Below are 24,829 nucleotides of genomic sequence, written 5' to 3' on the forward strand. Positions count from 1 at the left end.
ACATAGCATACAGAAAAACGCAGAGGGTTGTTCTCTAGATACAAACACAAGGCCTGTCCCACCATACCTCTGAGTCCTAAAGGTGTTAAAGCAACTTGTGTGTGTGTGTGTGTGTGTGTGTGTGTGTGTGTGTGTGTGTGTGTGTGTGTGTGTGTGTGTGTGTGTGTGTGTGTGTGTGTGTGTGTGTGTGTGTGTGTGTGTGTGTGTGTGTGTGTGGCCGTGTGCGCGTGCGTGCGTGCGTCGCTTTCCCTCAGTGTGCTTTAGAATGGGCTCCGTCTACAGTAGTTCAGGTAGGCTGGTCGTTTGAGTCTATAAAGCAGTCAAAAACAGCAAACACAGACTTTGTGTGTCAGCAGCAGCGGTTAAGGTGGTTGTTGAGGGTGGGATGTGATGAGGTTTAGGTGGAGTAGAGAAGGGATAAAGGATTCATTCACAGACTCAGCTCCCCAAATGTCCTCCTGCACTCCATGACCCCCGCTCCGGGGGGGCGGTCACAGTTGTGTGTCAACTTGACCTGGCTAGGTGTGAGGCGGTCGTACGCCATCTTGTACTCACGGTCAAACGCATCTGTAGGGATATGAGAGTATGCCAGCAGTTAGATGTTGCTATTAAGGCGTTTCAATGTAATTCTGTATTGTTACACACAGCATAATCAGGGGACTAGCAAACAACATTATGAAATGGATGCAGTAGTGTAGCCATGATGACAAAAAATGAAAGCCCATCCAACCGTGGTTTCTAAAACGAGAGAGAAAAAACAACAACATCAGACTTTGCTTGCTTTTCAACTCACCAATATTAATATTGCTCCTCCCCAAAGCCATCAGTGCAAGGAAAAGTATATCTCTGTACAAGCTCCTAAAGGCAAGAAGGGGAGAGAAGAAAGTAGAGTTTCGCCATGGTCTTCATTTATATTGTACAATCTTTTGACACAAAAATGACATATCTTCGTGCCATATAATTTAGTCAAGCTTAATTGAAATCTCAATCTCGTTACCGCTGTCTCCTGAAGCCAAGCTCGGGCCCCAGGGTCTGGATGACTTGACTTATGGGCTGGTAGATGTCACTCTTCTGGACGCTCCTCACAAAGCCCTGCAGGAGTTCCACTGTGAAAAGCTGGCCCTCCTCGCACAGCCCCGAGCGTACCAGGGAGTTAGCACCTACAGGGAGAGAGACACAGAAAGAGGCAGAGAGAGAGAGAGAGATGGTAAGAGGTATGTCACTCAGAACAAAGGCTCTTTCGTCTCCATCACTCACTATGCATCTATGTCAGAGGAGGGAGGGAGAGAGACGTTGCTGGCAGTCCTGTGTTGAATAATGCATGATATACAGTTCTCTTTTTAGTTTAAGAGTGCAGGCCTGATGCAACATGTATAACAACATTATGTTAAGGATTCCTGGGTGTGATTCCATTTTCTTTTTTTTAAAGATCAAAGCTTTGCAACACAGAAGTCTGAATACATCAGTGACTCACAATGAGCGTTCCACAGCACGTAGCAGGGTTGAACTTGGTCTTGGTGCAACTTCAGGTTGTCCCACATTATCCTCACCAGCACATGCTTGCTGTCTTCTGAAGTTACGCTCTTGGAAAAGTAGAAAAGGGAGATAGATACACAACTACGTGTCAGGAAAGAATGCAAAATATAGCTGGAAGCATCGATACCAGGGGCCAAGCACTGTGTGCTATACGTCATCGTGACAGAAAGTGGTCACTGGTCAGTCAGCTTGATATTAAGAAGTTTGAGAAAAAAAGATAAAATTAAATACTCTCTCATTTAAATCAAGGCTGGATTTAAATCAAGGCTGGATAAGCTGAGGTTTTAAGCGCCACCTGGTGGTCACCAGTTTAGGCTTTGGATGCCAATTCGCCCATTATAAAAAAAGAAAGAAAATGTAATTATATTATGCATGTAAGTTGCATGTCATCACCTTAGAGGAAAAAAAAAAAAAAAAATCGTCCATGGCAATCAGTGCATAATTGGATTCAGCTCGTCTTAACGTTTATGGCACTTAAACCGTTTTAATTGGGTACTCCTAATACTGGGTATTTGTCTGCTGGCTGAGTGTACAGTATGTTCCACATTGACCTGCAATAGTAATATGAGTCATGATGTTACAAATTGAACAGTGTAAAGCTGTGTGCTTATACCTGGCCCCCGTGGCTGCAGTGCTGTGAGGCAAGGATGAGGGCGGGCAGGTTGCTGGGCAGCTCCAGCCTTCGGAAGTACCACACCAGGTTCCAGAAGACGATGGGGTGCTGGTCCACGACGCTGGGGCACGACAGGGCCTGGTCCCCCTCGTTCACCAGCAGGCTCTCCAGCTCCTTCCACAGCACCACTGGGCTCAGGTAGGGTACCGTCACCGCCGGACTCGAGGCCGACATGACGGAAGCAGAGACTGGTGGAGCCAAGCCGGCACTCCCACAGCCCTGCAGGTCGGTGGGTGACGAGGGAGGCGTGCGCGGGCGGGTTGCAGAGAACACTGCAGATGGTTTAGCCTGGGGATTGTGTGACACGGGCGTGCCCTCCTCTGGATTACTGTCCCTGCAGGTCCTGAGGGCAGACACAGACACAGTGTCTATGTGATTAAAGAGGTTCAAGATGTTGCATGTCTGTCTGTGTTTTGTGTCTGCACGTGCTGGAGCGCAGCATGCCAGCTAGTTGGCAAATAACTGCTAATCCCAGCTAAACCGGCTGGCAGCCTGCCCTGCATGGCTGTTATGCCCATTATTGACATGGATGCCATTAAACCTCACATTGATGTCGAATGCTGTTGGAATTATATACGTGAATGTAACTATTGTAGGTTCATGTGTTCACGCGTGAATTTGGCAGGCGCTTGTGCATAATAATAATAATGATTATCACTACTTGAGCCCACAACAATATTAATAATAGTACAGTATATACAGAATACATTTGCCTTCTTTGTGTGTGTGTGTGTGTGTGTGTGTGTGTGTGTGTGTGTGTGTGTGTGTGTGTGTGTGTGTGTGTGTGTGTGTGTGCGCGCGTGCGTGCGTGCGCATGCATGTCTGTCTTCTGGCTGATTTGTGTCTCGCCACCGACCTGCCGACTGATCTCAGGTCTGTGATGTCCACGTTGAGGCAGGGGACGAACGGCGTGCCACAGAAGGGACAGGTGCTGTTGAGGTTGGAGTCGTTGGCCGTCCAGCCTGCCATGATCTCCTCATCGTACACCAGACAGTCACACGTCTTGCAGAGCGAGCAGCTGGACATCAGCACCTGCATATGTGAGCCACCACAGAGGAGATTGGACATTGGGGAGGTGTGTGGGACAATGTTGTTTGAGGGGTTTTATTATTTTAGGTATTGTTTATGTCACGAATGGTAACCATACATGTATGTCAGAGTCAGAGTCCGGTGTCCGGTGAGTATGTTTCGGCCCCAGCCTCAGCTTAACGAGGTGGTATGTGAGATGGAGGATGACTGATTTAAGCAGTCACACCTGGCCTGAGTCAAACTATAACTGGACTCAGAGCTGGGCGTGGCTGCGCACCTGTTCAGACAGTGGAGAGCCATCTGCTTTCCTGTGTAATATTGTGACGCTTTCAAATTGTTATTCCCTCGACTTGGAGGAATAAAGCTACAAACTTAAGAAAGCTGCCCTGTGTCATTTTCTTCTTGGCCCTGGGTGGTGACTAGTCGGTCACAAGACCCTATATGGCTGTGCCGTTTGTGAAACAAGCTTCTAAATTATCTGAACCCTTTACTTTACTTTTTGTGGTAAAAACGCTCATTTCAAACTTTCTTCTTTCCTGCCTGGATCTCCTTAACCCCCACCCCTCCACCCCTCTCTCTCTATCTTCTTCCCCTTCTAGTTTTTCTTGGAAAAATGACACGCTGGGAACTATGCACAAAAACAAATTTCACCCACTTTGTTTACTTGTAAAACTGTGATGTGACAATAACCTTTTTCCAATATGTTATGTTGTTCATCTTGTGTTTTTCTTTGTGCCCTATATGATACGATGTCTTGGCGTAAGCTTTTTGTTTACAGTACAGCTTGTCCTTGTAACATAACACTATAACTATGGTCTGATTGTCATGGTGTGAATCAATAAGGTAGGACCATAGACTGTAAAAAATATGGACAAAGCGTTCCCCGGGTCTAACATTGACGTAAAATGAAGCCTGCACTGTAAGTCACTGTAAGTCACCATATTTCTAGATCCGTTTGGGCCCAGCTGGCCATTGGCTGGCTCCGTTTGGGCCCAGCTGGCCATTGGCTGGCCCAGACAACGAGGCGGGACTTCCCCCCCTTACTCTTCGTTGGTTTTTATTTTGATTGAACGGGGGGTGACTCACGTTCATAGACTGTAAGGGTAGCCACGCGGCCACGCCCCTCAGAACATACGCGACTTTATGGTCATTTTTTCCAAAAAGAATATTATGACATGAGAAATGAGACTTTAAACTAGTGACTGGAAGCAGAAAGTATTCATGACCATGTTTATTAAGGTAATACAGTCTAGGTGAAGTTGGGCCCAAATACATGGGCCTCTATGGAGCTATGGGTTTTTTTGGGCCCAATGACAGCGCCACAACAGGCCATTATATGAACTTTCAGGAAGTCCCAATTTCCTTAGTGGCTTCACAAAATATCTGTCTGACTGCCCCCCTGGGTAGGACCAAGGACTGTCTAAAGAGGACAAGAAGCGAAGACCGTAAGGGCGCCACCATGTTGCTCACATGGTGCTCCATGGAAGGAAAGAAACATGCGCAGTTGCAGACCAAGGAAGCTGAACGCCGAAGTGTTGGCTGCATATAGCCCATTGCGCATGTTTTTCCTTCCATGGAGCACCATGTGAGCAACATGGCGGCGCCCTTACGTTCTTCGCGTCCCGTCCTCTTTAGACAGTCCTTGGGTAGGACCCAAGTGCAGAACAGGAAGCCGCAGAGGCAGAGAAGTCTAAATGCTAGAGAGGGTTTATTCCAAAATCCAGGATACAAGGCAACATCACACTTAACATACAACAATGATCTGACAAAGGAAATGAAAAACCAGGGGAGTATAAATACACAAAGACAAAGGTGAACTCAACAGATAATCAACACAATGATTGGCTAAAAGACTAACAAGACAAGGTGGAAACACTGGGGTAATCAGGGTACTGGTGAGACAACACAGGTAACAAAAGCAACAGGAAAACCAAGGGACCAAAAATACTACAAAACAAAAGCACAACAGAAAACGTCACGTATCGTGACACTGATTCCTTGTGCTGGTGGAAGAACGACTGCACCACGTCCACAGGCCTGTGTGTGTGTACTACTCATGTACATCTCCCCAGTCTTTCCTCTTTCTTTTATTTTCGTTGTCTTTCATTATTTGTTTGGATGTTTGCTTTTAACTTTTTCTTATTCTCATTTTATTGCTGCTGTCTCACTAGGGAGGCAATGTGAAATATAGTATATGTATTGTAAAGTATGATGCTATGCGGAATGTGGAACATGAACATGTGGCGTGTGATGGCGGCGCGTGTAGACGCAGCGGCCCGGTGCTCTGCAACAGATAGCAGTGTAACAAGAGAAAAGCCACTACCATCATTCATGTCCCCACTCAGCCATCACCTGTAGGAACGACTACAGGCCGGTCGCTCTCACGCCGGTGATTATGAAGTGTTTTGATAGACTGGTGCTGGCCAACACCAGTTTGACTATAAGGCTCACATTAGTGCTACACAAGGCCCTCCCTCACCCTGTAAACTGGTCATCAAACTGCAGATGCTAGGGATACAACCAAAGCTCTGCCTGTGGATAAAGGACTTCCTGACCAAGTGCTATCTCTGGTAAGTGCAATATAGGCCATGGGCAAGTGCAATAGTATATTATAATCCCTCTGTTCTCTGTTTAATCATATGATTTGTGTGGTCCCCACTATTTTATCTATTTATCTTTTAATTCGTGTATTTTACTACCTTTAATGGTGCATCATAGTGCATTTATTAATGGATTGAGATGACTTGACTGGACTGGACTATGACGAACTAACAGTTTATGCCATGAAGTTGCCCAATAAGTGTATCTTTCTTTGCTTGTCCTTTTTTCCCTTCCCCCATGTTTAAACAGTGACAAATAAAGATCTTATCTTATCTTATGCTATGCGTATACTGTAAATGTATTGTCTACCCTGATAATAATAACAAAGAAAAGTGCTATATAAATATTATTATTATTATTATTATTATTATTTTAGAAAAAAGCTGTGAGGGGAGAAGAGATTTTTATTAGAGTTTTGTCTGTACTATACTCACCTCTATGGAGTAATTGTGAGTCAGATGGAGGCGAAGGATGTCGGGTGAGGAATCTGGAGTGTGAGGAGTTCTGGAAGCAGGTGCCAGACCACCTGGGCGCAATGTGAGAGGAATGCGATTAGACATGGCCGCCACAAACACTAATTTGACTCAATAGAAGACCAGACATTACATGTGTACAGAATATGATAGAAGAGATGTCACCCTGAAAAGAGTGGGAGGTTTTCTGTGCAGTGCGCTTGGCATGTGTGTGTGTGTACATGTTTTTCGTGATCGTTTGTTTAGGTCCGGCCGGACCTACTTTTCGTGATCGTTTGTTTGTTTGTTTGTTTGTTTTCTTCAGTGGGCATGTGCATGTGCGTCATTGCTTGGCTTAATACAGTACCACTGGAGGAGTTTCGTCTGAACACTGTGTTGGGGGTGGTGGGGCTGTCCAGGTTGGCACGTCCCCCAGCTGGACTTCTCCTGAGGCGACATACGCCGCTGTGCTGCGGGGACGTGAAGCCGTCTGGGTCCAGACAAGAGTCGGCATCAAGCAGGGAAGCGCAATCTGGCTCTGCTGACGCCAGGGACGACACACTGATCTGGTCACAGTTGGTATCCTATACGGGGGAGGACAGGCATGGAGGCAGAGAGGAAGAAGCACACACGCATCACCATATAAACTAGAGCAAGAACGGACTCAGAATAGACTAGTGGCAAGACAATGACAAAACATCAGCATACAGTATGTTAGGTAGTGTTGAGAATATTTATAAACTAGAAAAGTGTGCTCTTTGTAGCACAGTGTCTCCGCCAGGCCAGGTTGCCTACCTAGGGCCCACAAACATAGTCATAGCCACTTTGGAATGGGATCTGAAAATTCCTTACAGATGGAGTGCCATTTTTTCCCAGCCTAAAACATGATCATCAGGTATTATTAAGGAGGAAGGTTTTGAGTGTTAAAATGATGTTGTGGGCCTTTCTGTGTGGAGTTTGCATGTTCTCCCCGTGTCCCCTAGGGTACAGTAGGTACCTGCACAAAAAACATGCAGTAATCCTTGTCTCTAAAACTACCTCCCCCTGGCCAGCCGGGGCGCCTGATGGAGGGAAAAGGAGTTGGTCGGAATAACGTGTTCCTTCCACGCACTACGTCCGGCCGGGGAAACTCTCCCCTGTCAGGTGAAAAGAAGCAGCTTGGACTCCTCATGCATAGAAGGAAGTATGAGGTCAGTCCAGTCGGTTTCACTGACTGGACTGACTCGGCTATAGTGGTGGACAGGGACAGTCTCATGTCATTTCGGCTCCAACCTTGCCCTGCACATATTCTTCAGGTGTGTCACAGTGATATACTGTAGACGTAAGCGGTAAAATACATTTTGCTTTTACTGTAAGCTCTGGAAATTCAGCGTGGCTGATTTGGGGAGTTGCGTAATGGAATCCAAGGGACATTTTATTTTGATTGTATGACCTACTGTTCGAGTTATAGGCCAAAACAGGAATCTTCCTACCATAAGGCCGAAATAAATAAATAATAATATGCTAGTATCTTCTTTGGCCTATTAGTGGGAAAGTTTCATGACAATTGAAAGCTATGTTCATGATTTGAAGCATTTTGGATAGACAGAGGTGAAAACTTAGTCTCAGCCATGGCCTTCGGCCTGGCAGAGACAATAACACAGGACAAGATAAAACATTGTTTTGGGAGGATACAAATACAGCAAAAGGGGAAATGAAAAGGTACTAAATTATTTAGTACCAGAAGATAAATACACACACAAGATTTAAATGGAACTACCGGTACTATATATATATATATATATATATATACACGCACGCAGGCACGCACGCATTACTGTAGCTATACCTGTGTCAGTGAAGTCTGCGAGGACAGACGAGAATAGAGGCGGCTCGCCTTCTCTGCCACTCCTTTTCCTGCAGATATGACGCTGCTCTTGAAGATGTTTGGCGTGAAGAGCGAGTCCAAGGAGAAGGAGGATGAGGTGGAGGGCGTTGGCGAGGCAGGGGACACGAGCGAGGACGGCCTCTCCCTGTCTTTGACACCCAGAGGGAGAGACGGCGAGGGCTTGAGGCGCTCCTTGCCTTTGTTGGGAAAGGGGAGGTGCGTGTTGGAGCGCTGCAGCACCGCGGGGGGGCGAGGGGAAGTGTCGGGAGAGGGGCCAGAGCCCAGCGCTGGGCTGGAGGGGTTCCGTTGCAAGCCGGGGGCGTGGCTCCTCAGGGGGCTACCCACGTTGTTCATGTACATCTCGATTTCCTCGGCCAGATCGCGGCGGGCCGCGGGCGCCCCGTCGCCGTCCAGCTCTGCACCACAGTCTGCTCCACACGCCTGCTCCGTCTCAGCTGCCATTAACGAGAGGGGGTCGAAGCCGGCCTCGATGTCCGTCCGCCGCACACCGGTCACACCTCCATCACAGCTGACACTCCTCTTCACTGATAAACGGCCATCGATCCTCCCTGATCCGACGGCACAGCTCACGCGTCTTTCCACCATGGCGTTCTGTCTGCTGTCATTAGCCCCTGTCATCCCTTCCTCCTCCTCCACCCCATCTAGCATTCTGGTGGCAGCTAGGGGTTGTGGCTTGGCAGAGTTGAAACTCACTGGCCCCAGTGCGCCTGACAGGTCCAGAGACTTTGGCCGCTCGTTCTTTGGCAGACCTCCATACGGAAGGTTTGCATTATTTGATGAAGAGACGGAATGGAGCCCGCTGCCTGGGGGAAGAAAGCATAAATGTGGCTATAACACACTATACTAGTTTTACATTCAACTTGTTGTGAAATGAGTATCTCTGTGTTTATCCACTTTATCCTCATCTGACGGTGACTTGCATAAATATTTATCCACTCATTATAGAAAAATCACAGATTGAGGCCTCTTTCAAGGGGGTCCTTTGACTAAATTGTAGTTTCTAAACAGTCACATGCCATTGGTGTGGGAACAACCAACACTTCTGTTTATGCCAACAGCCCCCCACACACACACACTCCTGCCAGGCCTCTGCAGTCTGGAAGAGGTATGGAGAAATGCCAAAACTCTCTGTTGCAATGTTCCATTAGGATAAGGGTACCCATTTCTAATCACAGAAACCTTAAGTTCTGAGTATTCAAATTCGATCGAGGCATGTCATAAATTGCGCGGGGGGGAGGGGGGGAACTAAGCTAAAACTGGGTCAGGCGTCATCCTTAACAGGAAATTACAGCATCGCAATATAAATCAGCCTTTCAGTCAGAGAGTGAATCACCTGATTACGTAACAGGTCTGATCCATCAAACTGAAATCCTATCTCGAATGCATCTAAATATAACATCAAATGGATATTCAGGGGAATACATTACACCTACTTAGGGAGATATTAGGTGTACTAAAATGGGAGAAAATTTATTCTGCCGGCTGAACCACACGACTGCACGTCTCCACCCAGGGAGGAGGGGAGCATTAAGCGGGTAAGGATTACAAGCACAATTGAAATGACAGAACTTACTGGAATCCCTTGGTCCCTTGTCCTCCCCCGATGGCATGCTGTCATCCTCTCTGCTTCCCACCCTCTCCTCCTCTTTGGACAGTGAGTCGTAGCCTTGGTCAGACTGGCCACCTAACCAAACCAACAAAAATAAAACAGAAATCTGGATACAGTACTGAGTACTGACACACCTCCCTCCTCTTTGAAAGATCAAAGCAAACCAAAGAAACTACATTCGTTCCCTTGTGACAAGGATTCACACAAACATCAAATAAATTGAACATAAGTTTAAATTAAATATAGTGTATATATATATACACACGTGCGTGCGTGTGTGTGTGCGTGTTGGATGTATGCTTTCTACCTGTGCTTGATCTGTCGTCGCTGGAGTCAATTTTGGTGAAGTCGGCGTCGATGGAGGTGCGCTCGGCAGAGTCATTAGTGCTGTCCAGACTGCCGTGGCTGACCGTGTCGAGGTCACTGCCATCTGAGGGAGGTTAACCGAGAATAGAGGCCATGTTAATTCACAAGGTGGTATGTCCCCGGACCCTGAGACATAAGGGCACCTGAGACAAGGGAGGGAGGTTGGTAGTAGAGACGTCCCTAATATCAACTCAGATTCAGATTACCGCTCATTTATACAGCGGCAGAGGACATAATTCTTTTTTTTTATGAAAGTATTATTTATTCATTAGGCAAGGGAAAGCAGAAAGTCTGTTACTCAGAAAAAGGTTGAACTTCATGCAACCTTAAACAACTTGGGGGCTTATTCATTTTCGAGCTGTGTTGACAAAAAAAAAGTTAAACGGTTTCCAGCGCACTTGGGATTGTTATATTCAACTCATTTGTCCTATTCTAGTGCTTTGTGTGTTAGTGGCTGTGGGTCGTCTCAACGCTGCCATGGGGGTCCATACCTGAGAGCTGAGGATCTCTGAGTGGCGGCTGCGGTTTCCTGCCCACTTGTTTGAACTGGACCACGCCTAAGAGCACATTCCTCAGCTTTCCCCACAGAAAGTAGCCTCCTCTGGTGCTGGAGGGCCAGGTGCTCTCCAACACTGCCTTCAGTGGGAGAATCAGGTCATGAGAGACTACACACACAACCGGTAGTGTGCTATTGCTACAAGTGCTAAACTAATATCGTAGCTTGATTTGTTTATATAGTTTCCGTTGAGTCGTAGCTAGGATGGAAAATGTCCAAAACTGTTACTATTTTTTAAATATATAGTTTTTTATCCCAAGATTTTGTGGGTTTGTCTACACACCCTCTGCCACCATGGGGAGAGCACTATCTATGAGCTATCAAACATCTGCATTGCTTAATTTACAAATAATCTACACAATTAAAGAATGTAAAATAATTGTTATTTTGATCATATGCCTGTAATCTCTCCTAATGTACCAACATCAACGATAACAAAATGTTCTTTAGTTTTGTATCTTGAGAGGCTAAATCTCAGTGGTCCATAAGGCTCATGTGAAAAGGGTTGAAAACCACTGAAATAGGAGGTTTGTGCCCGACAACAACAACATGATAGTTCTTGTCATGGTGCCGGTGGTACTCACCCTGTTGTAGTAGCCATAAGTGATGGCGTTGGGGTGGACTCCAGCCTTCTTCATCTCAAACAGCACCCTGACAGCCAGCACAGGCTGGCCATACTGGCCACACAACTGCATCAGCACGCGGTAGCACACCTTGAACCAGTGGAAAATGCCAGAATTATTAACACTATTAATGCACACTATTACTGTATCCATCGGAATGTATTCTATAGTGAGTTAATGAAAGGTAATTGTAATTGACTGTTGTGGAATACGGTCGTTTCTAAAAGGCCCACCCCACATGGGATTACATGCCACACAAGTATTAACAAAATGTACATAAATCCCAGACGTCCAGGTCACTGAGCCCACTGTATAATACAAACTGGGGAAAATGCAACAGGGGTTTTCTCAACTGATTGTGAACGAGGGACCCGTCCACCACCCTGACTTAGAATCAACCTGGGGACCACGGTTGTGTTGGGTGGGTGGGGATATGGGCCAAGATTAGTGCTTTTGTAACACTTGCTATGCATCCCATGTGTATGCATCCCAATGTTTCTCAGCGAATGGTCCACGTCATTTCCTAATAATAATAATGACTCAACCAGACAATCGGGTGCACTCCCCCCTCTTAATTGAGATTCAAACTCCCTTTTTCTGTTTAATTTCTTGGTCTCCAACTTGTCAGTAAATGACTAAGTTACTAACTAGGTCATTCAGTTCACTGTTTCTCACCTAGTGGAAAGAGTTTTTCATTGTATCCTACATAACTAAATGAACGGTCAAGGACCACATGCAATACCTTCACGGACCACCAGTGGTCCACAGACAACCTGTTGAAAAGCCTTGTTCTACAACATTATTTCTAAGGGGGTTACAGGGGTCCTGATCTAAATGATTGATAGTTATGAACCAAACGAACCCTTATAGGTCTGTAACTCATAGCGTGTACAATGTACACTCGGAGTTAAATGAACACTGAGGATTTTACAGTGTAGACCAAAATCTATGCTACACTATAGCATATGAAACTGGGGGACCTTGAAATGAAAACGGTTGTGAATCACTGGCCTACGGTGAAGTTAGCGGCTTCCTACCTCATCAGGAGCCTGAAGCCTCTTCTCCTGCATCTTCCTCAGCACGTCATAGGCCATTCGCAAAGCGCGCACCTTAGAGTGACAGGCGCTGACGTACGTTGGCAGGCAGATGAACCAAAGGCCAAAGCAGTGACGCAGTAGACACTTGGACCACATCTGAGGCATTGAGGAGTACGTTTTGGCCATCCTCTGAGCTGATCTGATCTCCTGACAAGCACGAAGAGAAAAGAAATGAGCAAATGTACAATATGTACCATATGGGTTATTTTCCTTCAACTGACAATGTGGGTATTCTTTTAATAAAAAGCTGAGAACTTGGGAAGCTGGGTGAAGCTGGGTGAAAATCACAGTGTAAAATAACAGGCACCGTTACAGTTCCTAACCCGAAACAGATACAAGCTAAAACTAATGGTGATTGCCCATTATCTACACCCCTGTGTAGATTGCAGAGGATCAGATTCTTTAATATCCACTTCAATTAGTAAAACATATGCATTGGGAAATGTGCATAATTTGCTGCTCTAAGCGATTGCATGGCTGACCTGTTTGGAGCGCCTGAAGATAGCTGTGGGACTGGCGGGGCTGCTGTGGCGTGAGGCCATGCTGGCTGTCGGGGGATTGGGCCCCTCCAGTGGCTCCAGAAGCTTAGCATTCAGCACAGGGAAACCAGAATAGCTGGAGAAAGACACAAAGACTCTCACATACTCTGACAAGTACCGAAATAGACATCAAATGCACTTTATCTCCACAACGACATGCACTAGGCGAGGCGTAAGACACGAAGGAAGACGGATTGGAGCGCAGACATGTAGAATCTGAGAGCTGATGTCTTTCCTTTGAAAATAATCACAAAGACGTACTGTGGTGGTGACAAATCCTTTAACAATAGAGGCAATTTAAGCTTAGTCTCTCCCTCAGGAGAGGCATTGTGTGCCCTCGTCACTATGTTCACAGGCTTCTTAGTGCGGCCTAGAGGAGCATCTGAGCATGTGCAGCACTACAAGTCTTACACCATATGCGTTTGGGAAACCGGGCCATTGACTCCCAGTATTTTGCAGCGTGAGCTACGGGTGCAGTACGGTACCTGTAACACAGAGGGTGCTCCTCTCCCTGAGGCAAAAGTGGTAGCTCTGGGGGATTGATGTAGACTGTGTGCTCACTGCGATGGGACTCATCCAGCTCAATCAGTCTGGTGTCCTCTGGCCTCTCGCTGTCCATCTGGGGAAGAGACGACACAAACTCATTGATCTGGGCTCTGCTTTCTATTATTGTCGGCTCAACAATCTCAAATCCAAACAACCCAGTGGGATTCAAGAGCCGCTAAAGCTGGTGGGGAACGATGGATGTGCATATGGAGCTCACTGACAGCACAGCATACTGTACAGATATGAGCCCTGAGATCAGATCAGATATGAGAGTCAGCCGCAGTTAAACAGATGTCAGCAATAACTAGAGATCAATATCAGGATTATGGACCTATGTGCCCCACTTCCACTTATCTAAAGGTCAGTGTGAAGGCGGAGGAGCTGATCCACACTCTCCTCCCTAGCCTTTCCAGGGACTAAATTAATAATCCAGGCTCCACTGACCTGGATGTAATTGCATAAAATCATGTTGCTTTGGGAACACGACACCATTACAATGTACAGTACAGCCAGTACAGCTCTGGCTGTGAGTCTGCCTCTGCACCGAACCACCGCACTTAACTGTGAGCAGGTCATTATCATTAGCCTCGTGTGGAGGGACACCCACTGCACCGTGCCCACATTATATACAGGAGAAACAGCAACAAATAAGATCTTTCACTAAAGTGAGGTCATACCTCATCTGCACATCAGTAAAGAGATGCAAGTCTCACACCGGTATGTCTGTTATGTGCACGCAAGGGAACATTAGCCTGGCTAATAAGCCAGACCACAGACTGTCGTCCGCCGGCAGGTGATTTTGTTTTGCAAACGGCTGATTCACGTCTGGCTTATTAGCCAGGCTAAGGGAACATAGCTCCTTTTTATAAGCCATTCCACTCAAACATTAGCTCTACAAAAATGCTCACAAGATTGCATGCTTGTTCGCACAGGATGTGTTCCACTCAGTCAAGTGGATGATTCACTTGACTACCGCTATCTCTCACTGACCTCCCTGTCCCTGATTCTATTCTCCTTTTGCGTTGTTCTTCCTTCCTAAGAGATATTTCTCAATCACACTGTTATTATCTTCAAGTTCAACAATGAATGAATCAATACTTTCACTTCTCAATAACAAACACAATAACCAATAACCATTCATACAGGATCTCTGATGGATCATCAGATAAGGATATGCCTCAGTGATCCTGATTGCACAAGTTTGCTAGCAAAGACTCATTCAAGGATTGTTTTGCTGTTTCTGTCGATGGACAACAGCAAGGCTTACAAGCTGTGAAAAGCTTTTTTTCCCTCCAAAGGCATTACACAGCTGTGAACGAGACTGAATGCATACGATATTGATGGCAACAGTTTAAAACATGCCAACAATTGCAACATTGAAAGTGTAGTTAACTTGGATTGCTGCCCTAGACTTTCTCATCGACTCCTCTACAGATTAAATAAAGAAAAGGTTGTTGGAGAGGCAGACAAGGAGACAAACACAGGGGAAATATGTAATGGCAAGCACAAATAATTCATTTCACAGACTTTGAGCCACCTCAGCGTCTACAAGCGGACTGCATAGCGTCTCACTCTCAGCACAGTTGACTCTAATGGCCCTTGATTCAATAAACGCACACCAAGATCGCTAACACACAGGGACGGCTAATGCTCAGCCTAGCCTACAAGACCTCTCAGGTACTCTCAACTTCACTGTCTCTGTCCATGATTTATTCATCGCACGCACGCATGCACGCACGCACGCACACACACACAGTACAGCTGAGTCATATACTGTAGGATCAGAGCTTTTGGAGTTGGGGGCAGTGGTGTCATGGTGTTTTTTTACTGGTACCACAGCGTTTTAATGATGTCACGTGCACGTGCACATGCACGCACGTGCATGTGCGCATCGCGGCATACACACAACAGCTGATATAGGCTAGCCCAAGCCTATTGTTAAATAGTGTGTGAGAGTTTTAGACACAAACACAAAAGTAGATTTAAATAGTCAGACAAACATCTTTACTGCACACTAGCAAAACTAAAACGTTTGCTTTGGACGAATGAATCTGTTCTTTGATGGAGGAGGCATTCTTCTTGTGTGCAGAACACCACACAGCAGCAGTAGCCTGGAGCCATAGCCTACTGTAGGTGTGCATGCTTACCGTATAGGCTACGTGCGATCAGGTAGCTGTCGTGTTGTTATGCAAAGGGTGGGGGGGGGAGTAAACCTAGACCACTTTACTTGGTGCGTCTTGGAAAGTCTGGTGACACGGGTTGGTTAGGTGCGTCTTCTCTTGAATCTAGGGGGACGCGTTCTAGCGTGCACGCACATGCACCGTTCCGTTCCGTCCCTGCGCGCGCACGTCAAAGAATTACTGGTACCACGGCGTGGTACTGCGTTCTACGAGCATGACACCGGTTGGGGGAGTAGACAACTGATCTAGCATGACATAGTACAGTTTATACTTCTCATACATACATGTAACGGACACAAAGGGGAGTTTATATGGCCACAATGTGTTATACCTAGAGACTCTTATTTTGAAGGCTTCCTGCCCAAATGTCAGTTGTCTCTGAGGCTTATTTTGACAGTTTCCTGCACAAACTTTGGGACTGATTGCTCTGATTGAAATAAACTTCACCTGTGGTGCTGGTGTTCAACATGAGGCTGCAGATGGCAACATTATATAAAACAACCTCAGTGGTAGAGGAACGAGGAGGAAAAGGATGGCCAAGGCTGAAAGGAAGGATAGACCTTGGATTAAAATGCCACTTTATTAGCACCAAGCTGGAAGGGGAAAAAGCTGATAATTGTTTGTCAATCTTGTGCTGTCACTGAGGGATATTATTATTGTTTTTTACTCTTGCTATCTTTTTATAATGCATTTTGATATGGTGGTTTATGTATGCATTCTACAATGGATAGGCCTTCTCTCAAAGACATGCAACATACAGCTCTATTGCTCTGGGTTCTTACCTTGTTTCCAGTGGTAAATAGCTGCCAGTCAAGGATCAAGATAGAGGCGGGGAGAGAGAGGATACAGAATAGAAAGCCAAAGAAGAAGGGAAAAGCATAACAGAGGAAAGGCAAAGAGATGTGAAGGAAAGGAGAGATATTTATGAAAGCACATTGTTGCTTAGTGTTATAGCTAGAGCAGGGGTTCTCAACCAGGGGGTCACCAAATTATATTGGGGGGTCCCCAGATAAAAAGGTTGAGAACCACTGTTATAGAGAAGCACTTACATTTGTATTAGCAGTTGTATTATCATTATCATCTTGAACATCCAAATTATTTCAAGCATGCACATGTTGGTTCAGCCAATAGTGTTGAATTCAGTAACACATAAATAATTGCTGAATAACTCATTTTACAACAGGATAAAGATCCTTCCACTAAATGACTAATTTCAGAGGAAATGGGTTTCTAATTACTCAGAGACAACTAGCGGAACCATGTGACTTCCCTGCAGACACAGAAAATGCATTACTGGTATTATACAGTATAAATGAGTTGCAAATCTCACCTTGTCAACACACTCATCAAAGAAGGCCAGGCTAGTATCCTTGTCGCTGACAAAGGAGCACTCCTCTATGAAGCGAATGAACATCTGAGTCTTCATCATGAGCGAGTAGAACTTCTGATGGGAGCGGTCTCTGCTCTTCAGGAATCCTATGACAGAAACAGCAACCACAGTAATATCTGAGAGACTGCTGAGCCACAATTTGTCATTTTCACGGCACAAAAAACAACAATTTATTGGAAGGATATTAATACAGCAGTAAGAAAGGAGTTCTCCGTTTTACTGCTTACATAAGAGCACACAGATGTGCACAGTGATTGTGCTATTAATCATGGTAATTTCTCTGACATATCAGCCATACCTAACTTCCACATAGGCTTTAAGCTAAATCAGCCAAGTCATTACAGGGGTGTTTTAGGCCAGTGGTTCCCAAACCTTTTCACGTCAAGGTGAAAAGATATGCCAGGGACGCCCAGTCTGTTAAAAAATGTATTTGAAGAAAAAGTACAAAAGTATTGGCATCAAAATGTAGTTAAAGTACCAAAAGTAAAAGTAGCCTACTCATTATGCAGAATGTCCCATTTCAAGTTTTCAAATGTATAAAAATCATTTGAAAATAGCAGATCTACAAGCTCTGGAAATCTATATAGGGCTGAAGTGGTTTTCATAATACCGTAATAATCAAAATCTACAAAGTAACAGAGTAACTATAGTAACTAAAGTTTTCAAATAAATGTAGTGGAGTGAAAGTACATTATTTGCATCTGAGATGTATTGGAGTAGAAGTACAAATACCTAAAAATTGTAATTAAGTTAGTTACTTTCCGCCACTGTGTAATATGTGTAATATGGCATTTTAATTAGCGAAGACAGCAAGATAGCAAAATCCTGAGTGTTAACTCTCAGGCAGAAAATGTATATGAAATTGTACTGTAGTACCTTGGAGATCAAAGAGGGAGCTGGCGTCCGTGGTCTTCTCCGAGGGGGCCTGAGTGATGGGCAACAGATAGGAGCGGTAGCCTCGCAGTATGGCTGCCATGAAGCGCAGGAACGCCTCCTGGATCTCCATCTCCAGAGTGTGGAGGCTTTTCCCACCGTGGAGCTCACTGTCAGTCACCCTCTGCTCCACATGCTCATCCTCACGACTCAGCAGACCACCTGTGTGGGTGCACACAGCATAAGCACCATGCATTATAATATAATGCATATATTATATGTGTGGGCTGCAGAGAGAACCCCACTGCCGCGCATTAACATGAACATCTCTGTGACAGAAGCTCCATCTCGCAATTGATTGCAATGTTTTCAGTGGGATGCACTGGGAAAGGCTGGGAAGAAGATACACACTGTCAGATTATATTATATAGTCCATGTTTCTTTGACAGGATTCTCAGCAATAATACATTAGTTAACTGAAATACATTGACATCTTCATGGACTAAAGTGCCTTTAGAAAAACATGCCTGGTTGAAGAACATTTGAATAACTCTCGTGCAGTATTTGCCCTAAATGACATAGGTAACTAGAAAAAGTGCCCTTCTGGGCACAGGTCTCCACCAGGTTATCCACAGATCCGTGCAGTTAGAGGTAAAAACACTTTTCGGCCAGTTATAGCGCCACCTTGAGGCTGAGTTGAAATTGTTCATGTGGCATTTCGTCCTCGGCCTAGTGGGAATGTGGGTGCACAATTTCACGGAAATCACGCGATGTGTTCATGATTTGCAGCATTTTGTTTGAAACTGAGCACTCCTGTGAACTTTGGAAGCCAATCTTAACCAATCAGGATGGAGTCTGATAAATCTGAAAGACCCGTTTCGTTGAATGGCTCTAGAGAGACTGTGTACCAATTTGCGTGATGTTTGGACAAAATCTGTAGGTGTACTGTGCAAAAACTTGTTTTGCACAAAGCGGCCTCCTGGTGGCGCTATAACAGGCCGTTCTGGAAAGTTTGGGGCAGAGGTTCATGGTTGGCATCCAGGGAGTGTGTGTGCAAAATATGGCATGGAAAAACTTGTTTTGCACAAAGCGGCCTCCTGGTGGCGCTATAACAGGCCGTTCTGGAAAGTTTGGGGCAGAGGTTCATGGTTGGCATCCAGGGAGTGTGTGTGCAAAATATGGCATCGACCGGGTTAACGGTGGCCGAGATTAGCTGTTCACGGACACACACACGGACACACACACGGACACACACGCGGACGGACGGAGTGCAAAACATACTCTCCCCACATGCCTTCGGCCTGGTGGAGACAAAAAGGCCCTGATGCCCTAAAAGGCACAGGTGGATACAGAATTTGTTTGGACTCACCATCAATGAGCTGCTGGTACAGCTTGCCCAGCGTATTAAGCAGTTGCTTGCAGGCTCTCCTCGGTAAGATCTTCCATGTTAAGGCCCTCTTGTCATCTTTGCTGAAAAACGCACCATATGGTTTTCATTACGGGGGAGGACACGCCGTGCAACACGAGGAACAGTTGTGGGGAGGGAGACAGACTCGCTGACACCAGAACTGACAATTTAATCTCTCCGCAAAAAAAAAGAATCTAGTGCGTTTATGTGGGAGACCAGTTGAACCCCAACTCCTTCCTAAGCAATAAAGAATATTTCACATTCCACTCCCCCTCTAGTTACATAAGACGAAGCTTGTGTTGATAGAAGATCACGATAACCTTGCAAAGAGCAAAGGGCGGTTCCAGTCCCAAGAAAACCTAATGTATGGGAAGATAATGTTGCGATTAGAGGTGGCCATTTTTCATGAGACAGGAGAGGTCAGGGGTTACTCACTGGGAGATGGTGTTGGTGTCAAGATCCACACAGCTGATATCCGCTGGGGGCACATACAGGTCGAAGTAGCGCGAATCAACGCCAACAATGAATGGGCATGGTGCGCTGAGCACATCAGCCAGGGCCAGCGGGCACAAGGGGATGTAGGGGCATGGCCAGTGAAAGGGAAAGATCATCTGCAAGAGATGGATAGAGGCCCTTTAATGATGTTTAATGGTGTTTAAAAGAACATCAGGATTACATAAGAAACCATGTCAGTGAACTAATCTAATATAGCCATGATGAGTACCAGTGCTTATGCAAAACATTGACCTGTTTTCATGGTAACCATGGAGCTAGGTACTGTAGTTAGACATTTGTATAACATTGAGCTTCCCCCTTCTTCTTCTGTATGGTACATGTTGAACACACACACACTGATGAAAACCATTTAATAGTACATATTGTGCTGGACATCACTATATGATAGCTTAAACAATGGACACTATTATTTCTGTAAAGAGGACAGATACATACAGACACTAGGGCCTCTGTGACGCTGGTCAGTACTGCTGGACGGAGTGAGTGGACCAGGATCTTGTGCTCGGTGACAGCCAGCACCAACAGTGTGGCTGCATTCTTAGGACCCAGGTTCAGCAGCAAGGTAGACAGACTTCCACCACTAACGCACGCATGCACACACAGAGAGAGAGATAAAATGAAGATTAATAGCTTAGCTTCAAATGTGAAACAGCAGAGAGCATATAACTGGGTTATAGCTGTACCTTAGAGGCAGTGGAGATGACACAGGCTGGCTCAGCAATAGACTATCATGTGGAGACAGCTGTGAAAGACATACGTAGGAGTGAGAACACCATCCTGATATTGCATCAGTAGGTGGAAGACTCATCTCTCTGACTACAGTGTAGCCCTCCCTTTCTTCTTTGTCCCTTTCTTTTCTACTATACCCAAAAATGAATTTCACCCTTTTTTACTTTGTAAATCTGTGATGTGACAATAAAGCTGATTGTGATTCAGACGTGGCTGTTTCATTTCAGATTTGCAGTGATGGCTCACCTGCACTAGGATGCGTGGTCTCTGAGAGGAAGGAAATGGGACCGTCTGCATGAAGTGAGAGATATGCCTGTGGATAAAAAGGATGCATTAAAAAGGAATGTAGGGCAACCCCAGTTCAGCCAGACATCCGTCTGCGTACAGCTAATCTCCGGCACCGTTAATCCGGTCGATTCCAAACTTTGCACACACACTCCTGGATGCCAACGATTAACATGAGGCAGCTTTTAACATTTTCTCCCTATAATTGTACCGATCAGCTTGAAATGTTGCATGCACAGTCCCTAGAAGGACACCTTTTATAGCGCCACCAGGAGGTAGACTTTTGTAAAACACATGTTTTTATATTATTCCTCCAGATTCTGTCTTTCCTACTAGGCTGAGGAATATATCCCACCCTTTTCACATTGGCCTGTTATAGCGCCACCAACAGGTGGACTTTTGCAAAACACATTTTTGGAACAAAATCCCTCAAATCATCCAATTGCCATCAAAGGCGTAAGAACAAATGGCACCCTTTTCACATTGGCCTATTATAGCGCCACCAGGAGGCCACAACCTGACCTGACCTGGTGGAGACCTGTGCCCCGAGGGGCACTTTTTCTGTTTTGTTGCCATTACTGGCAAACTGGGAAGATGATTTTTTGTATTCTTATTTTAGTTAAATGAATCAAATGCTATGTTTTGATACGTTTATTTTACCAACTATGATCTAACAGAAGACTTTTCTGCTCAACTTGACTTTTCCATCAGAAATGTCAAGTTAAACAGCTGAATTTATGCTTGTCTAAAACGCGACAGACAGAGCTTTAATCTGATTGAATCTCTAACATTAGCTAGATTATACATTTATGGAGGCAATACTGCAGGAAAAGGGGACTAATCAAAACTTTGCTTGCATATTTACAAAACAAATCGCAACATCAGACCAAATGAAGTTACAACCAAATGATAGCATTCCAGAGCCCTGTCTGTCTCTGTGTTTAGTCTGTTTTAAAACATTCTGTCTAGTTATTGATGGGGCATTACTTGATTTGAACTCACCCAGTAAAATATGAATTGCCTACACGTATATATGTCTCCATGTAGAATTTGTCGGGAAAGCGAAACAAGTAATTGGGATACCTGCACATTTCTGGCACAATGCATGAGAGTCATGCATCTGTGTTTCAACAATGGGGAGTCAGTGACTGATGGACAATGACCATTCCAGGTTATTGCAGTCGGCCTCAGGCTCCGGTAAAAAAAACAACAACACAAAATGTGTGAAGATTCATTGAAAGCTAATTCATTGAAAGCTGTCAACAAGATTAAGAGGGAACTTGCTCTGACGCCCTGCATGCATGGCCTGCAGACTCACAAAATGAAATCCATAAAATGTGCTCACTTACATCGTATACATATAACTCCTGCTCTCAAGAACAAAATGGATGTCAGTGCGACCCCATTTTGCTTTAAGTGCAAGACAGAGATTGGTAATTACGTTCACTGTCTTTGGTCCTGTGTGAAGCTTCAGAACTATTGGTATGACATTGTGTCAGAACTCTCTTTTATTTTTGGTGTCTCGATCGATTTAGATCCGTTGTGTCTTTTACTTGGTCTCCCAGATGATCATGTCATTGATGTCAAACATAAGAGGTTGTTCAACGTATTAACGTTTGCTGCTAGGAAAAATATTCTTTTGTTTTGGATCAAGGATGTTGCTCCATCAAAGAAATCATGGCATAACATTATAATGGACTGTATTCCTTGTGAATACATTGCATGCATGTTGCATTCTAATAGGGGATTCACACTGAGACGGACTGAATCCGTTTCATTGGAACCGTTTCCGAATACAGTTGCCTGGTCCCCGATGGCCATGATTCACATTGCCCGAGATTCAACAGCGCACCCGGGTACACTTGCATAACACACTTTAATCCTCCTGATGATGGTGTGCTTGATGGCTGGCGCACACGGACACTGACCATCAACTGTGCGACATTGTCTCAAATAAATCCAGACACACTGAATTGCATTGCCTCTTTGGCTTTTTGCCGTTATACTACTTCACTGTCAGCCTGCCTGCTATTCACTGTGTCAGTCAGTTCTGTGCTCCAGTGTATTAGTTTGCTATGGATTCTACTTTAGCATTATTATTATTTTGTTTTACTTTGGAAACGCCCAAGAGCCACGTGTAGTCCGCAGAATAAGATCAGCGCGGTGCTGCGCGTATAAGCAGATTCAACAGGAGAAGGGCGGCGTTGAGAAATGCGCTGGTGTTACGCATCGGGCAGGGGTCTCGATGCGTTGTGTCGGGGCCGCTTCTTGGGGCGGTGGCCCTGCCGCCTGGAGGGGGGGGTGCATGCATGGGTCTGCTCTTGTTGTAATGATTTTGTGCCTATGATAACTATTGTCTGCCTTTATGTATTTATGTACTGTATGGATGCATTTCCTAAATGGGAGTCTATCAAAATTCGAAAGTCACTTGTCATTATGGTTCATTGTCCTTGTCATGTCTTTGTAAGATATTTTTTGGGCTTACGCCTTTTATTGTTTTTTTGAAGGGACAGACAGTAGGCTGACAGGAAACGGGAGAGAGATGGGGGAAGACATGCAGTAAAGGCCGTGTCGGGCTCGGGAGTCGAACCCGCGGCACACTGCGACTGGATTACCAGTCGGGTGCCCAGACGGTTACGCCACCGCCTGGGCGTCTTTGTATATTCAATATTTTTATTTATAATAGTGTTGTGCCTGAGCTGTTTTTCTTTTCTTTTCTTTCTTTTCTTTTGTTGTTTGTTATTATGTTCTTGTTGTGTAATGTCTGTTTGTCTTTAAAAAACCCAATAAATATACTATAATAAATGTGCTCACTTTTCAATAGGCACTGTGTGCGGCCCGGAGATGGAGTATCTATAGAGGAAAGTGAGGAAACTCCTGAAGGACTGGAAAAAGGGCCAGTGGGACAGCAGGCAGATGCTCTTGTTGCTGTGGATGCTTCTGCTTCCGTCCGGCTGGAAATCAGAGCTTTGCAGGCCCAGCTGGGCTCGCTGTCGATCGGTCAGGCTCTCCTCTGGGTGGGGCTCATAAAACTGGATGGCTGCACCGTACACCTGCGCAAGAACAGATTCTGATTATATATATGCATACTGTAACTATAAACGCAAATGAAAGCCATACTTACACTTCACATTACATACCCACAAATGGAGAAATTATGCAAGCTCTCTGCTGCAGTCATTAAAAATCCTATTAGCATTACATGACTTTGTGGTCAAAGGTCTTCACTTTATTACTAGTACAGTACATTGTGATGGCAAATACAGAGCGGAATATTCATTAAAATAAAGCACCTAAGATGATGCAATGAAAATATCCTGAGCCCTTTTTCTGTAAGTGCATTCTCACAAATAACAACGGTCATTAGGAGGACACAGAGTGAAAGAAGGCGTTCCACACTTAAACATCTGTGTGCCGGAGTAAGTGGTGGATGAGCAATGCAATGCATTATTAGAAAGACCAGCAGAGAGTTTTCTTCTGTATCGCATTGCAATGCTTTCCCATGCTTACAGCCATTTAGTATTCCATACATAGACCTGTTCTCATCAAGTCAGCATGTTCGTAGCTATTCTTTTCTTGGAAATAGTAGGGGATATAGATTTGGCAAGCTAATCCATAAGGGAGGGAGGGAGGGAGGGAGAGAGAGAGAGAGAGAGAGAGAGAGAGAGAGAGAGAGAGAGAGAGAGGAGACAGAAAAAGAAAGAAGCTGTGCCTGTGTGACTGCATATCTGACACAAAAAACAGGAGAGAAACAAACTGAAATGGAGACCATTAAAAATGCAGTGAATGAAAGAAAGGGGGAACAACTCCTCTACAGCAACAGTCATTATACAAACATAATGTATTTTGACACTTTTTCTGCTGAAAGGTTATGAAAATGCAGAACTTTTGTTGAGCGATACAGTACACCACACATATTGTCACCAAAGCATA

At 45.1% G+C, this 24,829-nt stretch overlaps 1 protein-coding gene across 2 annotated transcripts in view; it reads right to left on the reverse strand.

Moving 5' to 3' along the window:
* Positions 1 to 233: 233 nt before the first annotated feature.
* The window catches only part of dennd4a (DENN/MADD domain containing 4A), a 34,606-nt gene continuing 10,010 nt past the window's right edge, over positions 234 to 24,829 (reverse strand). Inside the window, exons 6-30 of one of the 2 annotated variants that reach the window (XM_083762608.1) lie at positions 23,711 to 23,949; positions 20,858 to 20,924; positions 20,566 to 20,624; positions 20,318 to 20,462; positions 19,802 to 19,977; positions 19,328 to 19,428; positions 17,962 to 18,180; positions 17,026 to 17,171; positions 16,478 to 16,498; positions 13,455 to 13,588; positions 12,913 to 13,045; positions 12,371 to 12,577; positions 11,295 to 11,423; positions 10,646 to 10,790; positions 10,096 to 10,218; positions 9,753 to 9,863; positions 8,120 to 8,982; positions 6,659 to 6,875; positions 6,274 to 6,365; positions 3,066 to 3,241; positions 2,150 to 2,552; positions 1,475 to 1,583; positions 998 to 1,160; positions 794 to 858; positions 234 to 567 (exon numbers count right to left, since the gene is read on the reverse strand). In XM_083762608.1, the coding sequence (XP_083618734.1) occupies positions 431 to 567; positions 794 to 858; positions 998 to 1,160; positions 1,475 to 1,583; positions 2,150 to 2,552; positions 3,066 to 3,241; positions 6,274 to 6,365; positions 6,659 to 6,875; positions 8,120 to 8,982; positions 9,753 to 9,863; positions 10,096 to 10,218; positions 10,646 to 10,790; positions 11,295 to 11,423; positions 12,371 to 12,577; positions 12,913 to 13,045; positions 13,455 to 13,588; positions 16,478 to 16,498; positions 17,026 to 17,171; positions 17,962 to 18,180; positions 19,328 to 19,428; positions 19,802 to 19,977; positions 20,318 to 20,462; positions 20,566 to 20,624; positions 20,858 to 20,924; positions 23,711 to 23,949 (4,380 nt within the window). In that variant the 3' untranslated portion in view covers positions 234 to 430. The remainder of the gene's footprint in view (positions 568 to 793; positions 859 to 997; positions 1,161 to 1,474; positions 1,584 to 2,149; positions 2,553 to 3,065; positions 3,242 to 6,273; positions 6,366 to 6,658; positions 6,876 to 8,119; positions 8,983 to 9,752; positions 9,864 to 10,095; positions 10,219 to 10,645; positions 10,791 to 11,294; positions 11,424 to 12,370; positions 12,578 to 12,912; positions 13,046 to 13,454; positions 13,589 to 16,477; positions 16,499 to 17,025; positions 17,172 to 17,961; positions 18,181 to 19,327; positions 19,429 to 19,801; positions 19,978 to 20,317; positions 20,463 to 20,565; positions 20,625 to 20,857; positions 20,925 to 23,710; positions 23,950 to 24,829) is intronic. The other variant, XM_083762609.1, reaches the window with a different exon arrangement.

This window comes from Protomyctophum parallelum, assembly GCF_964188405.1.
Source record: "Protomyctophum parallelum genome assembly, chromosome: 4".
Classification (NCBI taxonomy): Eukaryota; Metazoa; Chordata; class Actinopteri; order Myctophiformes; family Myctophidae; genus Protomyctophum; species Protomyctophum parallelum.